The following is an 18,997-nucleotide window of genomic DNA, read 5'->3' on the forward strand; positions in this document are numbered from 1 at the left end:
AAGGCTGAGCTGCCTTGTGCCCCCTGGGCCCCCAACGGCGCACAGCCACACTGGGCCCTCACTGGGCACGTTTTATTTCTGACAATCTGATGGATGCAAAGGTCACCTGCTATTCTATTAAAGTTGCATTTCTTTGATTACAAATGAACTTGAACCTTTTATTTCCTATGTCTTTTAGCCATGTGTGCTGTTTTCTGCCGTGTGCTCTCAGCAGCCCCCTGTGTCGGGTCCTGCAGCAGGTCCCCAGTGCCTCTGCGCCAGGCTGGGTTCACCCAGGAGGCTCTGAGGAAATGGGTGTTGGATGGTGACCCCCAGGTATCTAGGCTGGGGCTGAGCTCCTGAGTGGTAACAGGACAGACAAGCCGACAGCAAAAACTAGACGAGGTCACTGGTGTGAGGGCTGTGAACTCGGGTAGATACCCAGACTGATTCAGAGCTCAGGGCATTCACTTCAGTCTTGTTTTCTCTCACACACGCTAGCACTGCAGGAAGGCCCAGCCTGAGTACCATAAAAATACTGCGCTCGCATCCACTGTGCACTTTAACAGTCGGTACTGCTGCTACTGAGCTGACACCTGCCAGGTGTCACGTACCCGGCGCTCTCCAAGTTCTTTTTTCCCATCATTATCTGACTGACTCCTCACCGCAGCCCCCTTTTCAGTCGGTGTCCATTTTTATTCATTTTACCAGTGCGAACTCTGGTTTCCAGAGAGGTGACACGGCCTGCCCGAGGTCACGGCCAGAAACTGTGTCTCCATTTAAAGAGGAGAACTCTGAGCACCCACAGAGACTGGTGTGTTATGAAGAACTGAAATGTGGTTTTTAAGCCATTTTTTATTGTTATTCTATTACAGTTGTCCCAGTTTCCCCCTTCGCCCTCCTCTGCCCGTCCCATCCCCGCTCCCACAGTCCAGCCCCACACTGTTGCCCACGTCTGTGGGAAGAACAGAAATTTCTTGCTCACAGTTGTGGAGGCTGGGAAGTCCCAGATCAAGGCGCCAACACATTGAGTGTCTGGTGGGGGACCTCCTCCTGGTTCACACACAGCTGTCTTTTCTCATGTTCAGGCTCCGCAGAAGGAAAGGGAGCCCTCCCAGGCCTCCTTCATTCGGAACCAATCCCATTCAGAGGGCTCTGCCCTCAGGACCTAACCACCTCCCAAAGGCCCCACCTCCCAACACTGTCACCTTGGGGGTTAGGTTTCAACATAGGAATTTTGAAGGAACACAAACATTCCATCCATTGTCTGAAGGCATCAGGAAGGAGGCAGACAGCAGGGCTGGGACTTCCCAGTCTGTGGTATTCACAGCCTCCACAGGCTTTGGTCCAGGTCCTTCAGTTCTGTGACTGTCAAAATGGCCCGTGTACCAGAGTCACCCGGATGATGCGTTAAAACAGAGGTAACTGGGTTTCTGATTCCTAGATCAGGGGTGAGGCCTAAGAATATCCATTTGGTTGTTGAGAACCAGTGCACCCCATCCCCATCTTCTCTCTGGCTCCAGCTTTCAGTGGCCTGAGGCTTGGTCTCCAGTGCCCTGGAGGCAATATATACCGGGACCTCCAGGAAGCTCCCCCATTTGGGGAAGTGGCTTATTTGGGTTCTGCAGATGAAATTTTCACAGCCTGACAAGGGCACCAGGCAGATCCCAGAAAGGACAAGTGGAAGGTGTAGTGAGGTCTCAGGCTGTGGGCATGGAGCCCAGGCCGGACGGGAGGCCTGCCTGCCTCCACTCTGTCGCACCCCCGGCCCAGGGGAGGTGCCAAGTAGGGAATTTTTCCTCCTCAAGAAAGGGCCCGTCTGCAATGCTGGGGACTGGCCTCAGTGTGAAGGCTGAAGCCCAGGCTCAGCCGAGGGTTGGGAGCTGGGCAGCCTCACTCCCAGATGGACTTCGGCACATGGGCTCACTGAGCCACTCTCTGAGGCCTCATGAAAGGCAGTCGGGGGAACAGAGAGACTGGAGACTAGCCAGGCAGTTTCTGGCAATTGCCTCCACCCGTCCACACCCCCAGATTTCCCCAGGAGGTCATGGGGACTGATTCAGAGTTGACTATGAGGCTCAGCAGGGCTGATCTGCCTGGGGAAGCTCCCAGCAGACTCTGTGATGAGCATCTTGGGAGGACCCTGGAGAAGGCCTTCCAACCCCAGCAATGCTGGCTTGGGGTGGGGGTCCTCTCACCTGGTGTCCGCATTCACCTTTTCTTCCTTTTTCCCTTGAAACAAGCATTTACTCAGTCAACAGCCATCTACTGAACCACTCACTACGGGCAGGCACTGATGAGGATGCTGGCTATTAGGCTGCCAGACGGGGAAGGTCCCTGCTCTCCTAAAGCTGACTTTCCAGGGTGGTGGGAAAACAGTAAACCTGAAAACAAATAAAATATTAATGGACTGAAAAAAATAAACAGGATTCTGTGAGAGATGATAGTGGGGCACCTACTTTAAATAGAAAACAAGGTCAGGCTTCTTTGAGAAAACAACATTTAAGCTGGGAGCTAAACAAGGAGAAGAGAGGCCCTGGCTGTCAGGATGGGAAGGGTAGGACAAGCTGGAATCTAGTTACAATTAGCATTTTGGACTACAAATATGGCCACCGTTTGGACTACAAGTAATATGGCAACTGAACTCTGACCCAGAAGAGGTGACTGACATCAGACCAGGAGCCACCAATGCTAAGTTGCTTCTTTGTTCACCAAGAACCAATCCTTGGCTCCCACGCGAAGTAGAGCCATGTAAAACTCCCAGCCTTTCCCTTCTCCCCCGTGGTCTTAGCCCCTTCCACGGGCGGTGAAAACGTTGCCCGGGAGCACAAACTTCCAAAATAAAGCTCATCTGCCTGTTTCCATGGCAAATTGGCTGTTTATTTCCTCGGCGGAGTCTAAGAAAACCTTACACTGGCCAGGTAGCCCAGTTGGATAGAGCATCATCTGATACGCCAAGGTTGTGGGTTCAACCCCTGGTCTGAGCACATATAAGCAACCAATGAATGAATAAATAAGTGGAATGACAAGTTGACATTTCTCTCTTTTTCCCTCCCCTCTCTCTCTTAAGTAAGTAAGTAAATAAATAAATAAAGGGAAGAGGCAGAAGGAATAGGAAGAGAAAGACCTTGGAGCTGGAAAAAGCAACAGTGCATAGGAGCCATCACAAGGTAGGCAGAACATAACATGAAGAGTGTCGGGGGTGAGACCGGAGAGACAGCCACAGGAACCAGACCATGCAGTAAAGAGTCTGGACTGTATTTGAGATGCAGTGAGGGGTCTAGGCAATAACCATTAGTAGCTGCTGCTGAAAACACTGATGAAAAGCTGATGGGGAACTCGACAGTGGAGGGATCAGGCTGACATCTCCTGAGCCCACTAATCAAGCTTAGATTAAAAAAAAAAGGAGACCACCAGACAATCTGATCAAGCCTCTATAGGGGACAAAGTAGTACACATAAAATGACATCATGAAGGAGCACACAATCCAGTCTGAGAAATTCTACAAATGACTAGTCATTTATATGACAAGTAAATTATAAGGGACAAAAGAGATAGAAGGAGAACCTAGAAGCTGAAAGAGACTGAAGAGCCACATCAACAAAATTCAATGTGCAGATGGTGGTCAATTTTATAATAATGAACCTTTACAAATTGTTTTCCCTGTGTCCACATACCTTTTGCAATGTAATGTTGCTACTGCTCCTCTCAAGAGGTAGGAACAGTTTCTCCTCTGGCTCGAATCTAGGCTGACTTCGTGACTTGCCTTGGCCAACAGAATCTGGCCTAAGTGATGCTGAGAAAATTCTGGAGCTTATGTCTGAAGAAGCCTCTATCTCTTCTCTTGCTCTTTTGGAACCCTGGGTCCACCAAGCTGTGAAGAAGCCCAGTCTAACCTCCTGGAGGACGAGAGGCCATGTGGAGGACAAACCAGACACCCCGGCCAATATCCAGCATGAAACAGAGGCCATGGAACAAGCAGCTCATCTTGAGCCTTCCAGCCCCATTGAACCACCAGATGCCCGCAGCTGTGTGAGTGATTCCAAGAGAGACCAGCAGAAGGACCACCCAGATTGCTAAGCCACAGTGCCGCACCGCTCAATTTTGGAGTGACTTGCCACATAATAATAGATCACGGAAACAGAAATCTTATTTGGACGCTCACTCAAATAAGCCAATTATTTTAAAAATTGTTACAATCAAGGAATTTTGAATGCTGGATAATTGATAACATTATGACATAATTGTTAATTTTGTTAGGTATGATACTGTTACTGTGGTTAGGGGTTTTTGTTTTTAGTCCTATTTTATTTATTTATTTATTTATTTATTTATTTTTAGAGAAGGCAAGGGAGAGAGAAAGAGAGGGTGAGAAACATCAATGCATAGTTGCTTCTTGCATGCCTCCTACTGGGGACCTGGCCTGCAACCCCAGCATGTGCCCTGACTGGGAGTTGAACTGGTGACCCTTTTGTTCGCAGGCCAGTGCTAAATCCACTGAGTCACACCAGCCAGGGCTTGAGTCTTATTTTTTAGAGATAGGAGCTGAAATATTATGGATGGAAAAAAGTGATGCGATATTTGCTTCAAAATAATGCAGAGAGAGGTGGGAGCATGGTGAAACTAGACTGGCTTTGAGTTGATAGTTGTTGAAAGTGGATGATTTATACATGGGGGTTCTTCATACTCTTCTTTCTTGTAATGTTCATTAAACTACTTTCTCTTTATATATGTTCACTGTAACATTCTCTTTTGTACATGTTTGACATTTTCCATATGAAAATGAAGATGTTTGGGTGCAATTAGGAGCCCCTAGAGGGGCCTATACAGGGGAATGTTATCTCCTCTGCTTACTGTGCACTGGAAACTTCCAGCTCCTTCCCCTACCAGCAGACACCCTGCCCGCCCTGCCCACCCCCCTCCCCATCGCCCAGAGTGCCCCTCAGCCCCTGCCGGCCCCTACAGCCCAGTTGTGCCCGCTCATTAGGCCGGGTCCTCCCACGGGGTCTCTCTAGTCTCTAGGTCCCAAGCCTCCAGTGGGCCTCCGGGCCAGTGGCTGAGCTCTGGATGTGACAGAAGACTCCCCGAAGACTCTTCGTCCCCAGGATCAGGCCACAATCAGTCCCAGAGGAAGGCGGGAAGAGAGTGCATGAGACAACATCATTAATCACCACATCTAATGACGTCTCAGCAGAGCTGTGGTTGGACACTGAGCAACCCCCTGCCGAATGTGGCTAGAGAAACACACAGTGAAGCCTGGGACTGACTCAGAGACACTCTGGGCAGGGCCGACCCTGCTGCATAGTCCTGTGCCACCTGAGCAAGTCACAGAACCCCTCTGATCCCAGTTGTCCCATGTGAAATGGGGCTAATACCTCACCTGTTTACCTCATGTGGTAGCGGGAGGGCTAGATTAAGTAATAGGTATGGAAGTACATTGTTAAACGCTATGCCAATGAAGCAGCTGATCATCATGGTGGGAGAAGGTGAAGGATGGGCAGTGGCCTTGGCTTTGGACGTCCTTCTGGTGACTTTAATTGCTCCTTTCATTCTCCCAGCCAAAGTTCTGTGGAGGAGATGGTGAGGAAGGACATTGAAGACTTTGAGGGTATAAATGTTGGGGTCCCGGAAGAAAACAGGGGGTGCACTCAGAAAGGATTTAACTGAAGAGAGTTTAACAGAGGATCTTACAGGGGCGAAGAGGGGACAAGAGAACCCACAAGGGATGGCGAAGCACCCCTGGGACTGGCAGAAACAAGAAGCTGTCGGTGCAGGAAGGGAACAGTGTCACTGTGGCCCCTCAAGAGCTAGAATCATGGAAGATGAGTTGCCTAACAGGAAGTGTGCCCCAGAAAATAGCCCCACAGGCAGAAGTGGGCTGGGAGAGAGGGAGACGGGAGATGAATACTCTTGACTTCCCTATTCTCCGGTACCTCAGTCTCCCTCAGGTGCCTCCCATTGACTGAATCCTGTAGGAAATCAGAGGGCAAGGGAGCCTGGGTGGTGTGGTCCTTCCAGATCAGCCTCTGGGGCAGAGAAGGACCGAGCATACCTGTATTCTGCCGTGTATAATGCACACCCATGTTTTTGGCCCAAACTTTCAGGGAAAAATTTCTTTTAAATTTTTTAATTCATTTATGTATTTATTTATATTTAGAAACAAAACCAATTATATTCCAGAGTATTCTTTTGCATATGGGTATCATCATTGCTTTCTAGAGTCATGCTTGTAATGCATAAGCATAAATAAAAGGATTAAAAACATTTATATAGATATGGAATTAGTACCACCCATGTATAATGTATATCCTTATTTTTCCCTCAAAAACTTGAGCAAAACACTGCACATTATACACAGCAAAATACGGTATATGGGCAGAAGGGTGTTGCTTGCAAATGGAGAGCAGCGACTCCGACACCAGACACCGGGAGAGGAACAGTGGGGGAGACCACTGGGGTGGGAGGTGTGAGACCGGGTTTGAGTGGCTGTGGGTGGAAAGTGCTGGACCCGGTTAGAACTGGAGTCGAGCACATGATCGGGGCACTAGGGCATGGACAGGGTTTGGAGAACAGAAAATTCTCATTGTTGGTGAGAAGTCAGTCATCTCTTCTTTGCCTTGGATCCTGACCCATATGCTCCTTTGCTCCTAGGAGAGCCCTTTCAGCCTCCAAAGAAGCTGGTCTCCAAGCCAGAATGGGAGTCACATTGAGGCCATCTGGGCTGCAAACCGCACCCTCTCCTCCTCCTACCAGCACTCCTCACCAGGGTGGCCATGTTCATTGTAGCCCTCATGCTGACCTTCCTCCTCTGCATGGTGGGCAATGCCCTGGTCTGCTTCATCGTGCTCAGGAACCGGCACATGCGCACCATCAGCAACACGGTCATTCTCATCCAGGCCATCAGAGACCTGCAGGTGGGCATCTTCTGCATGCCTGCCACCCTGTGGACAACCTCATCCCTGGTGAGTGTGGGCAATGGAGGCAGTGGGGGTACCCTCCCCAGAAATCATTGCTGGCCTGCTCTCTTGGCCAGGAAGCCACTGTCTCAAACTCTCAAGATAGTCCTGTGGCTAAGAGATTACACTAGAATAATAGATACAATGAATTAATCTTTTTCTTTTTCCCAGCATTATGTGACTTACTCTTCCTGCATCATCCTAATTAACCCTCACCACCATCCAGTGAAGTATGCATTATTATTATCCCCATTTTATCGATGAGGAAACTGATGCTCAGAGTGATTAAGGGAGGGGTCTGTAGTTTCACAGCTAAGTTTCAAGTCCCACATTCCCACACCCATATTACTGATAACTGTGTGATTCAGTCTGACTCTCCTAGGGAGCTCCCTTGCGCAGAACAAGAACCGGTGGGAAGAAGTGGTAGGGAGGCAGGTTTCTTCTGAACAAGGACCTAAAAATCCACTTATTTGAAATGTTCAACAAAAGCCAGTCTGCCCCACAGGTAGTGAGTGAGCATCCTGTCACTGGGAGTGTCTAAGTAGGGACCGGCCGACCATTTAGCAGGGATTTATTAGAAGACTGCAAGTAGAACTAGGCAGCCAGACCACTAAATGCCCGCCTGTTCACTTGCAAAGATCGCCCTGTCATCTACTCTCTCCCCTGTTCCAGAATAGGGCTCCACAGACCCTGGGACTCTGGATTTCCAGAGCTGTGGAGACCCCTAGAGGTCTGAGCCTGCAGGTTCTGAGCTCAGAGCCCCCTTCAGAGTGACTTACCTGACTTGGGGCAGGGAAGTTGCAGTTCTAGTTTCTATAGGTTCTAGAACCCAGGAGAGTGGAGCCAGGGCAATTGGCTTCCCCTCAGGAATCCTGGCCCTGCCTGATGGGACCTTTACCCACTGCTGAATCCCAGGTGCTTTCAGGGCTGCTGCACATAGGCTGTGCATCTTTCTTCCCAACACACATATGCACATGCCCACACACACAGGGACACACCCCAATCAGCAATGGCACGGTGAGATCACCAATTGGTTAAGGTAGCTCTGCCAGTCCTCTTTTCACATGCCTAAATTTAAAAAATTGTTTGAACAGACAACACATCCACATGGTTCAATAGTAAAAATCTCTCAAAGACATCCGGTGAAAAACGTCCCTCCACCCCTTCCTCTCCTGGAGGCCAATGTTGCCGGTTTCTTGTGCCTCTTTCCAAAAGTGTTATGTACAAGTACAAGCAAATTTTTTTAAAATGCTAACTTTCTAGTCAATTTTGCATCTTTACCTTTCTCTGGTTAAAAATATAGCATGTATGTTGTAAATAGAATGTGTTAAAATTAATTTACATGAAGTTATTTTATATTAATAAATTAAAGAATTCTCATTCTTCTTATAACTGGTTAGACTTCCATTGTATGGATGTGCTGCAAGGGTGTCAAACTCATTTTCACAGGGGGCCACATCAGCCTCACGGTTGCCTTCAAAAGGCCAAATGTAACTTTAGGACTGTATGAATGTAACTACTCCTTAACAGTTAAGCGAGAGCTGGGAGCTGCTGCCGGGTAGAAGCAAGGTGCCGGGCCAGATAAAACAAGGTGGAGGGCTGGGTTCAGCCCGTGGGCCTTGTGTTTGCCACCTGTGTGCTACAGTGTATTTAACCAGTCTCTTTTCGGTGGGTATTTAGGAGTTGTTTCTCATAGAAGTTTCTGCCTTAAAATAAAACTTCATATGACTTTTTTTCTTTTATTTCCTTCCCTTCTTTTTCTCTCTCCCTCCCTTTTTTCTCCCTTTGTTTCTTTCTCTCTTTTTTTTTCCTTTCCTCCCTCCCTCCCTCCCTCCCTCCCTCCTTCTCTTTCTCCCTTTCTTTCAGAACCCAGGTGCAGATGGTTGAATTGTTCACATCCACAGTCCACGACACTGTGTAACTTCACTCTGTTGTACAGCCCCGTGTTTATTTTTTAATTTATTCATTCCCTTCCGTACCCCTACCCCACTCCAAATCCCCTTCCCCACAGCAAACATTCTATTAAAGGTGATGTGTGTCTTTTTGTTTGTGTGCATTCTGACCAACTGCATTGGGCTGGATGGATCCAAAGCTCATGGAAAGAAGTCATTGGCTGATTTAAAGATTGCCTCTCTAATAGTCAGAACTGTTTGTGGTGGTGAGGGATGGTCAGCTCCTCATTCCTGGAAGTGTGTAAGCCAAGACGAGATGACTGCCTGTCAGGCCATGGAGGGAAGATCCAAGCCACAGCGGGGACTGGCTTAGATGGCCCAAGGTCCTTGGCTTTTTGTGGGTGAGACATGTCTTATTCTGTGGTGGCCTCCATTGTTACAGGGTGGCCCTTTGAAACACCACATGCAAGATAAACGGCTTGGTGCAGGACACATCTGTGTCAGCTTCCATTATCACACTGCTGGCCATTGAGGTGAGAAGGTGAGAGAGTTCCTACCCAGGGTGTCCTGGGTTGACTGTGTTGGGAACCGCCCTGACTGGTATCAGAGGCTGAAACCCCCGCCTAGCTAAGGCTAAGGGAACGCCCTTGGAACCGTAAGCCGGCAAGGAGACAAAAGCTTTTCTTCCTGGCAGGAATGCTGCTTCTGCTGCTTTGTTCATAACTGAACCCCCCAAAAAGCTTGGTCGGTTAGCCAAAGACGGGTAAGATTCCCCATGGGGGAACAACCCAAGCCAGGCACGATCACTTTGGGAGGCCCCCCAAAAGGACTTGGGGGGCTGCAGCAAAAGGGGGTGATGGACCCTCACTCCTCGGCTTTGACAAAGTCTGAGTTCTCAGCGTCCGGAAGAAAATCTCCTTATCTCTCGGTGGCCTTAGTTCCCGCGCTCCACCTAAGCCTGAAACAATGACGGGGGTAGTACAGCTCGGTACTGGGAAGTGCGGATTTCCCGGGGTGATCAGGCCTAAGAAAGAACATGTAAATTACTGTGAAACCTTCTTTGTTTAAGAACGCTCTCAGTTGAATGAGAAGGGTCTTAGGAGGAAGCTAGTTTGTTCCTCAGCCTTACAGCTCTTTGACCCCCCAACTCAATAGACCGGCAGAGTTCTTTGTTACTTCCCCCTAATGAGTACTGTACTTTGCCTGAATTATTATGCAAAATGAGCCTAATAAAAGCAGGTATGGACGGTAAATCAGCGCGCTCCCCCACTAGGGGGGGTGGCCATTCTGTCCCTACTTCCCCACAGAAACTAGTTTGTCTCTGTGCATGTTGTTATTTCTCGCGTGTTTATTGTCGAGCCATCCACAGTGTTCCGTGGTCACTGCTGGCCGGTGACCCACGCGCAACAGCTGGCGCCCAACGTGGGGCAGCGATTCGGGACCACAGAGGTGGGACCCCGTTCGAGACCACTTGGAACCAGCGGCTACGAGCCGTCGCTGTGGACAATGCATCAACTTCGGGTGGATTTGCGCGCTAACAGCCCAGGTAAGGGCCGACGACCCCGAACTCTTTCTCGGGCATGTCGTGGGATGCGTTGAATTTTCAGGGAAGTAGGTCTTTCTTTTCTAGGTCGTTTCTCTCTTCGCGACCGCCTATAATTGGGTAAATAGTAATCTAATTCTCAAGTTTGAAAAAACAAACGATTTGCCTTGAAAAAAGTAATCAGGTGATTTATTTTGGCCAATTAAAAGTAAGTAAAAGGAAGCTTTTTCTTTAAAAAAAAAAAGGAAGGTAAACATAGGTTGTAACTTATCTAAAGGGCAGAAATCTTTTCTGCGTATATTACAACAAGTTCTTAAAGGAGCAAAGTATAAGGAAGTATAAGAAAGTATAACAAAGTATAAGAAAGAAAAGCATCTGGTTCAGCTTTTGCAATCTATAAGAAAATATTGTCCTTCATTTCCTGATAGAGGTACGTTAGACATTGATGTTTGGGAAAAAGGTGGGTGAAAGGTTGAAATCTTTGCAAAACAGTGGTATATCTATTGGTGCGCACACCTTTGTAACCTGGAGGCTTGTCAGGGATTCTCTCGAGTTCATTTGGACAAAGAAAACAGAGCTAGATGATGAGGAATATGATTCTGACAGTGAAACGGTGTGCAAATTGAGTGAGCAGATCACGGAGGCCCCACCTTCACCCCCACAGAGAAGGATGGATTTTACTCTGTATCTGCTCTGAAAAAAAAATTGAGGATTCCAGGGAAGGTTGAAACTTCACACTCTAGGAATGTAAATGGGAAACTGTAAAGATAAATGGAAAAGTAAAAGTTTTAGGAAAGAAGTTATGTGATGTTAGTTAATAATTGAAGGTATAAGGCATGGAAATGCAATCTTGGTGAATATCAGAAGGGGTATGAAAGAAAGATTAGAAGGTTTGTGAATGTTTCAGAAAGTCTGTGGAAGTAAATGTTTTAAGAAAGAATTATGTGGTGTGTGTTAGTAATGGAAGGTATAAGGCATGGAGATGCAATCTTGGTGGATATCAGAAAGTGAATGAAAAAGAATAGAGAGTTTGTGAATGTTGCAGAAGGTCTGTGGAAGTGAAAGTTTTAAGAAGCCTGGTAGATATCAGAAGGAAAAGGATTTTCCTTCACACTTTATATTTTTCTCCCTACCTGATCCCTCCAGAATTTGTCATTCTAAAGGAGTAAGTAATGATGTAAGGTTTCTTTGCATAAATCTAACAAGACCAGTTGTTAATAGTGATTATGATTTCATTGTGCCTTCCAACTCTTTCCAAATCTGTTATCTCCAGAATATGACCAGAAAATGAATGAATCCAAATGGCATTATAGCATTTAACAATGCACTGCCCTCCTTATGAGTCCGACAGTTTGTTAACACCTGGTTACACTTATGGTTTAATCAATACTACTTTAGAATTAGTCCAACAGGCTCAAATAGATCAGGAGATCCTGACCCGCCTTTCTGCAGTTGAATCAGCACTGGACTGGATTGGCGAACGCCAGGACGCTCTCGTGATTCGTCAACACCTAACCTGTGACCCTGGTTTCTCCAGACTGTGTGTCACACCACTACAGTGGAATTCCAGCCAACATAATTGGACTGATATACAACATCGCTTGAGGGGAGCTTTCTCCACTAACTTAAAAGGACAAATTGATAAATTGCAGTTGGAGTTACATCATCAGCTGCAGGACATTCAACGTTTAACCAAACAGGACATTTTTCGAGCCCTTAATGACAATATTAATTGGCTGAATCCTAAAACATGGTTTGATGGAATTAATTTGAGAATTTGGGTTTTTTGGAGCTGCTGGTTGTTTACTGATTGTGATATTGATTTGTGTACTTCGGTGTATTTGCAAATTGTTTTCCCAGGGTCGTATCAGAGACCAGCAGGTAGCCACCTTTATGGAACCCTTAGCAGTCCTAACTGAAAACAAGGGAGAAGGTATGAGAAACCACTCTGGCAGGCGTAAAATTAAAACTCAACACCCACGTAAGAAAGTAGGTGATGAGTCGGTGCGCAGAACTGCACCTGTTAAGAAATCCTCTTGTAAAAAGTCAGGCTTGCATTATGCTCAAACTGCCATGTGATTTGCCTTTCCTGATATCTATGTAATTTCTCACAAAGATTGAAATGTAATCAGACCTATTACTTTTGTTTTTTCCCTTAATATGTTTTCTTGCACTGAATTTAGAAATTTAGGTATTCACAACCCATAGAATTTAGTTTCTGCTTTATATTTCTATTATTGCCTTATGATGTATGTAGATGTTGCTTTTCTTCTGATTTGCATTCGAAAAACAGCAAAAGGAGGTTTCACAGGCTTAACGACCACAATCGATTTTAAAAAACTAAAAAAGGGGGATATGTTGGGAACCGCCCTGACTGGTATCAGAGGCTGAAACCCCCGCCTAGCTAAGGCTAAGGGAACGCCCTTGGAACCGTAAGCCGGCAAGGAGACAAAAGCTTTTCTTCCTGGCAGGAATGCTGCTTCTGCTGCTTTGTTCATAACTGAACCCCCAAAAGCTTGGTCGGTTAGCCAAAGACGGGTAAGATTCCCCATGGGGGGAACAACCCAAGCCAGGCACGATCACTTTTGGGAGGCCCCCCAAAAGAAGGACTTGGGGGGCTGCAGCAAAAGGGGGTGATGGACCCTCACTCCTCGGCTTTGACAAAGTCTGAGTTCTCAGCGTCCGGAAGAAAATCTCCTTATCTCTCGGTGGCCTTAGTTCCCGCGCTCCACCTAAGCCTGAAACAATGACGGGGTAGTACAGCTCGGTACTGGGAAGTGCGGATTTCCCGGGGTGATCAGGCCTAAGAAAGAACATGTAAATTACTGTGAAACCTTCTTTGTTTAAGAACGCTCTCAGTTGAATGAGAAGGGTCTTAGGAGGAAGCTAGTTTGTTCCTCAGCCTTACAGCTCTTTGACCCCCAACTCAATAGACCGGCAGAGTTCTTTGTTACTTCCCCTAATGAGTACTGTACTTTGCCTGAATTATTATGCAAAATGAGCCTAATAAAAGCAGGTATGGACGGTAAATCAGCGCGCTCCCCACTAGGGGGGGTGGCCATTCTGTCCCTACTTCCCCACAGAAACTAGTTTGTCTCTGTGCATGTTGTTATTTCTCGCGTGTTTATTGTCGAGCCATCCACAGTGTTCCGTGGTCACTGCTGGCCGGTGACCCCCGCGCAACATGACTGGGCCTGGCACTAGGAAAGCCACTCTCTTCACTGTGGGAAGGCTGGGTCTGCGTCATGGTGGGTGGTGCTGAATCTATAGCCTGCCCTCTAGCTTTGGGGGACCTGCAGGGGACACCACCACCTCCTTTCAGAAGGCTTGGAGGCAGCTCCTGAGGAGGTTTAATAGGGATTCCTGGGGCCCAGGAGGAGCTAGTAGATAGTCCTTGTTTCCTGAGCAGCAGAAATCCTACCACCCATGACTCTGAGCAGGGGAGTCAGCCCAACAGGTGGGCTTCAGTATGGCTGAGGAGGAAGGGTATCTCCATTCCTTTAGTCTGTCTCCAAGGCCTGTTTTCAGGTCCCTGGCAGTCCAGGCCCTCCTGGCTCCCCATCTCTACCCCATCATCAGCTACTTCTGGTCTTTCAAGCCTCAGGATCCATCAGATTCTCTAATAAGCGTGGAAGGGAGTCAAGGGCTAAACAGGCTTTGCAAACAACAGAACACGATCTAGCTGCCGAAAGCCCTCCTCCCTCTCGTGAGCTCTTTCGCTAAGTTACTTAACCAATGTGAGCCTCAGATTCTCCTCTGTAAAATTGAAAACACCCTACAGGGCGGTTGGGAGGCTTCACTGAGCTTCTGCTTATAACCCTGGTACACTCCGTCTGGCACAGGGTCAAAACGGCAGCTGTTAACATTATTTTATTTTTTTCTCACCTCACACCCAGCTCCTTGTCTTCTTCCCCATACAGACACTTCTTAGTCCCACCCTTTCTATTTATTTACTTATTTTTTAATCAAATTTATTGGGATAGCATTGGTTAATAACATTATATATATATATATCAGGCATACAACTTGATAATACAACATCTATATATTCCATCGTGTGCTCACCACCCAAAGGCTCGTCTCCCTCCATCACCATGTATTTGACCCCTTACTCTCTCTGTCCTCCCTCACCTCCTTCCCCTCTGCTAACCAGATTCTGTTGTCTGTATCTATGAGTGTTTGTTTTTTGCTTTTTGTATTAAATCCTTGATATGAGTATTATTGTATAGTCCTCCTCCTTTTCCATCTGACTTATTTTACCTACTATGATACTCTCAAGATCCATCCTTGTTGTTGCAAATGGCAATGTTTTGTCTAGTTATGGCTGAGTAGTATTCTATTGTATATATCACATTTTCTTTATGCAGTCATCCACTGAAGGACAATTGTGTTTCTTCCACGTCTTGGCTATTGTGAATAATGATGCAAAGACTATGTAGGTACATACATACTTAGAATAAGTGTTTTCAAAATTTGGGGGTAGATACTTGGAAAAGGAATTGCTGGGTCATATGCAACCTCTGTTCTTAATTTTCTGAGGAACCTCCATACTGTTTTCCATAGCAGCTGCACCATTTATATTCCCACCAGCATTGTACGAGTGTTCCCTTTTCTCTGCACCCACTCCAACACTTATTTCTTTCTTATTGATAATAGCCATCTAATAGGTATAAGGCAGAATCTCACTGTGGCTTTGATTTGCATTTCCCTTATAACTAGTGACGTCGAGCATCTTTTCATGTGTCTGTTGGCTGTATGAAAAGATAGGTCCGTGGGAGGGGGGAATGAATTGGGAGTAAAAAGGAGAAAACTGTATTTGAACAATGATTAAAAAAATTTTTTTTAAAAATTAAAAAAAAAGAAAAGATAGGTCCTCTGCCCATTTTTTATCTAGTTGTTTGTTTTGTTGTTGTTGAGTTGTATGAGTTCTTACATATTTTGCATATGTACCTTCTGATCAAAAGTATCATTTGCAAATATCTTCTCCCATTTGATTCATTGTGGGTTTTTTTGGTTTTAGTGATGGTTTCTTTTACTGTGCAGCATTTTTCCCCCTTGCCTTGGGATCAAAATCACAAGATCCCCTCTGAAACCAAAGTCTACTAAGTTTAGTGTCTATGTTTCCTTCTATGTATTTTGTTTCATGTCATATTAAAGTCTTCAGTCCATTATGAGTTAATTTTTGTGTATGGTGTCACATAGCAGTCTAGTTTCATTCTTTTTTAATTATATTTTATTATCTATGTTATTACAGTTGTCCCAATTTTTTCCCCTTTACTCCCCTCCTCCCTCATGCAATCCTGCTCATTGTTCAAGTCCATGGATCATGTGTATAAGTTCTTTGGCTACTCTATTTTCTATACTGTACTATACATCTCCATGGCTATTCTATAACTACCCATTTGTACTTCTTTTTTTTAATATATTTTATTGATTATGCTATTACAGTTGTCCCATTTTCCCCCTTCACTCCCCTCCCCCCTGCCCACCCCCTCCCACCCACATCCCCCGCCTTTAGTTCATGTCCATGTGTCATAAGTTCTTTCGCTTCTACATTTCCCACACCATTCCTGCCCTCCCCCTGTCTATTTTCTACCTATTGTCTATGCTACTTATTCTCTGTACCTTTTCCCCCTCTCTCCTCTTCCTGCTTCCCTGTTGCTAACCCTCCATGTGATCTCCATTTCTGTGGTTCCACTCCTGTTCTCTTTGTTTGCTTAGTTTGCTTTTGTTTTAGGTATGGTTGTTACCAACTGTGAGTTTGATGTCTTTTTTTACTGTTCATATTTTTTATCTTCTTTTTCTTAGATAAGTCCCTTTAACATTTCATATAATAAGGGCTTGGTGATGATGAACTCCTTTAACTTGACCTTATCTGAGAAGCACTTTATCTCCCCTTCCATTCTAAAAGAAAGCTTTGCTGGGTAGACTATTCTTGGATGTAGGTCCTTGCCTTTCATGACTTGGAATACTTCTTTCCAGCCCCTTCTTGCCTTCAAGGTCTCTTTTGAGAAATCAGCTGACAGTCTGATGGGAACTCCTTTGTAGGTGACTGTCCCCTTATCTCTTGCTGCTTCTAGAATTCTCTCCTTCATTTTTATCTTGGGTAATGTAATTATGATGTGCCTTGGCATGTTCCTCCTTGGGTCCAACCTCTTTGGGACTCTCTGAGCTTCCTGTACTTCCTGGAAGTCTATTTCCCTTGCCAGATTGGGGAAGTTCTCCTTTATTATTTGTTCAAATAACTTTTCCACTTGTTGTGTTTCCTCTTCCCCTTCTGGTACCCCTATAATTCGGATATTGGAACGTTTAAAGGTGTCCTGGAGGTCCCTAAGTCTCTCCTCATTTTTTTTTGAATTCTTGTTTCTTTATTCTTTTCTGTTTGGTTGTTCCTTTCCTCCTTCTGGTCCCTTCCATTGATTTGAAACCCAGTTTTCTTTCCATCACTATTGGTTCCGTGTGCATTTTTCTTCATTTCATTTACTGTAGTCTGCATTTGTTCATCTAATTTATGACCAAAGTTCACCAATTCTGTGAGCATCCTGATCACCAGTGCTTTGAACTGTGCATCTGATAGGTTGGCTATTTCTCAGTCGCTTAAAAAAATTGGCTCTGGGGCTTTTAGCTCTGTTTGAGCCATCTTTTTAATTTAGTTTTATTTTTTTCCTTTGGTCTGGTCACACCTGTTATGTATGAAGGGCGGAGCCTTAGGTGTTCACCAGGGTGGGGCACCTCAGTCGCTGGGTTGTGACGTCGTATGTGGGGGCGGGGTCTGAGAGGGAACAATGGCGTCGGCTCCACTCTCACCAGGACTTCAGTCTCCCTTGCCGCTTCCCACAAGCAAATTGGTCCCCTCTGGTGCTGGCTCCTGGGTGGGTGGGCTTGTGCACCCTCTTTGATTCTGTGGGTTTCTCCAAGGAGCCTCCTGTGCGGCTGAGAGAATCTCCCGACCTCAACTTCCTCAACTTCCACAGGTGTTTTCAATCAGTGCCTTCAGGCTTTGTTTCCTGGTGCTGGGTCCCTAGGTTGCGAGGTCTGTGTCGCACTGCCCGTTTTCACTTAGTTTGTCTGCGCGAGAATGTGCGGCTGCGGACAGCCAGCTGCCTTGCGCGCCTCACTGGGTCTGCTCGTTGCCTTCCACACCCAGGGTCTGCCACCGGTCCATCAGCTGCCCCGTGCTTCTGGGGTCCGCCAACTGCGGTCTGCACCCTGCACACGCACGTCTGCCAGCCACCGATTTTTCCTGCTGGTACCCCTGGACCCCTCTCCGTAGGCCTCCGACTCCCTCCCTCCTTACTGGATTGAAGGTATGGTAGTCAGACTTCCGTTCAGTTCATTTCTCTCTGTTCTGGTTGGTTTTTGTTTATAAATTCTTGTTGTCCTTAGTTTTGGTTGCACGAGGAGGTACAGTGCCACCACCTATGCCTCCATCTTGGATCCTCCACCCCATTTGTACTTCTTAACCCCATCACCTTTCCACCCATTCCCCTACACCCGCTCCCCATCTCATAACTATTGAAACATTCTCCATGTACATAATTCTGTCTCTGTTCTTGTTTGCTTAGTTTGTTTTTCAGACTTAATTGTTGACAGGTGTGTATTTATTGCCATTTTATTCATAGTTTTGATCTGCTTTTTCTTAAATAAGTCCCTTTAACATTTCATATAATAATGGTTTCCTGATGATGAACTCCTTTAGTTTTTTCTTGTCTGGGAAGCTCTATCTGCCTTTCGATTCTAAATGATATCTTCACTGGGTATAGCAATCTTTGCTCTAGGTCCCTGCTTTTCATGACTTTGAATATTTCTTGCCAATCCCTTCTAGCCTGCCAGTTTCTTTAGAGAAATCAGCTGAAAGTCTTACGGGAACTCCCCTGTAGGTAACTATCTGCTTCTTTCTTGCTGTTTTTAAGATTCTCTCTTTATCTTTAACCTTTGGTATTTTAATTATGATGTGTCTGGAGTGGGCCTCTTTGTATCCGTCTTGTTTGGGATTCTCTGCACTTCTGGGACTTGCATGTCTATTTCCTTCACCAAATTAAGGAAGTTTTCTTTCATTATTTTTTCAAACAGATTTCCAATTTTTTGCTCTTTCTCTTCTCCTCCTGGTGCCCCTATGATATGAATGTTGAAATGTTTCAAGTTTGCCAGAGGCTGCTTATACTATCCTCATTTTTTTGGATTTTTTTTCTTCTTGTGGTTCTGTGTGGTTGTTTTTTGCTTCTTTGTGTTCCAAATTGTTGATTTGATTCTCAGCTTCATTCACTTTGTTGTTTCCCTGTAAATGGTTCTTTATTTCAGTTAGTTTGTTCTTTGTTTTTGACTAGATCTTTTTTATACTGTGGAGGTCCTCACTAGGTTCCTTGTGCATCCTTACAACAAGTGTTTTGAACTCTGCATCTGATAGATTACTTATCTCCATTTTGTTTAGTGCTTTTTCTGTAGTTTTGATCTGTTCCTTCATTTTGGCCATATTTCTTTGTCTCTTCATTTTGGCAGTCTCCCTATGTTTGTTTCTATATATTAGATAGAACTGCTACAGCTCCCTGTCTTGGTAGTGTGCCCTAATATAGTAGGTGTCCTATAGGGTCCAGTGGCATAGCCTCCCCTATCACCCAAGGTGGGTA

The 18,997-nt window shown here is 45.9% G+C and overlaps 1 protein-coding gene across 1 annotated transcript in view; it reads left to right on the plus strand.

Moving 5' to 3' along the window:
- NPFFR1 (neuropeptide FF receptor 1) overlaps window positions 1-18,997 on the plus strand; it is a 40,780-nt gene that overhangs the window by 9,273 nt on the left and 12,510 nt on the right. The window contains 6 exon segments of the mRNA XM_045842445.1: window positions 5,538-5,587; window positions 6,631-6,652; window positions 6,654-6,742; window positions 6,745-6,921; window positions 9,249-9,278; window positions 9,281-9,368. Of these exon segments, the coding sequence (XP_045698401.1) occupies window positions 5,538-5,587; window positions 6,631-6,652; window positions 6,654-6,742; window positions 6,745-6,921; window positions 9,249-9,278; window positions 9,281-9,368 (456 nt within the window).

The sequence above is a fragment of the Phyllostomus hastatus genome, unplaced genomic scaffold (assembly GCF_019186645.2).
Source record: "Phyllostomus hastatus isolate PE091 unplaced genomic scaffold, TTU_PhHast_1.1 phas_contig_38, whole genome shotgun sequence".
NCBI lineage: Eukaryota > Metazoa > Chordata > Mammalia > Chiroptera > Phyllostomidae > Phyllostomus > Phyllostomus hastatus.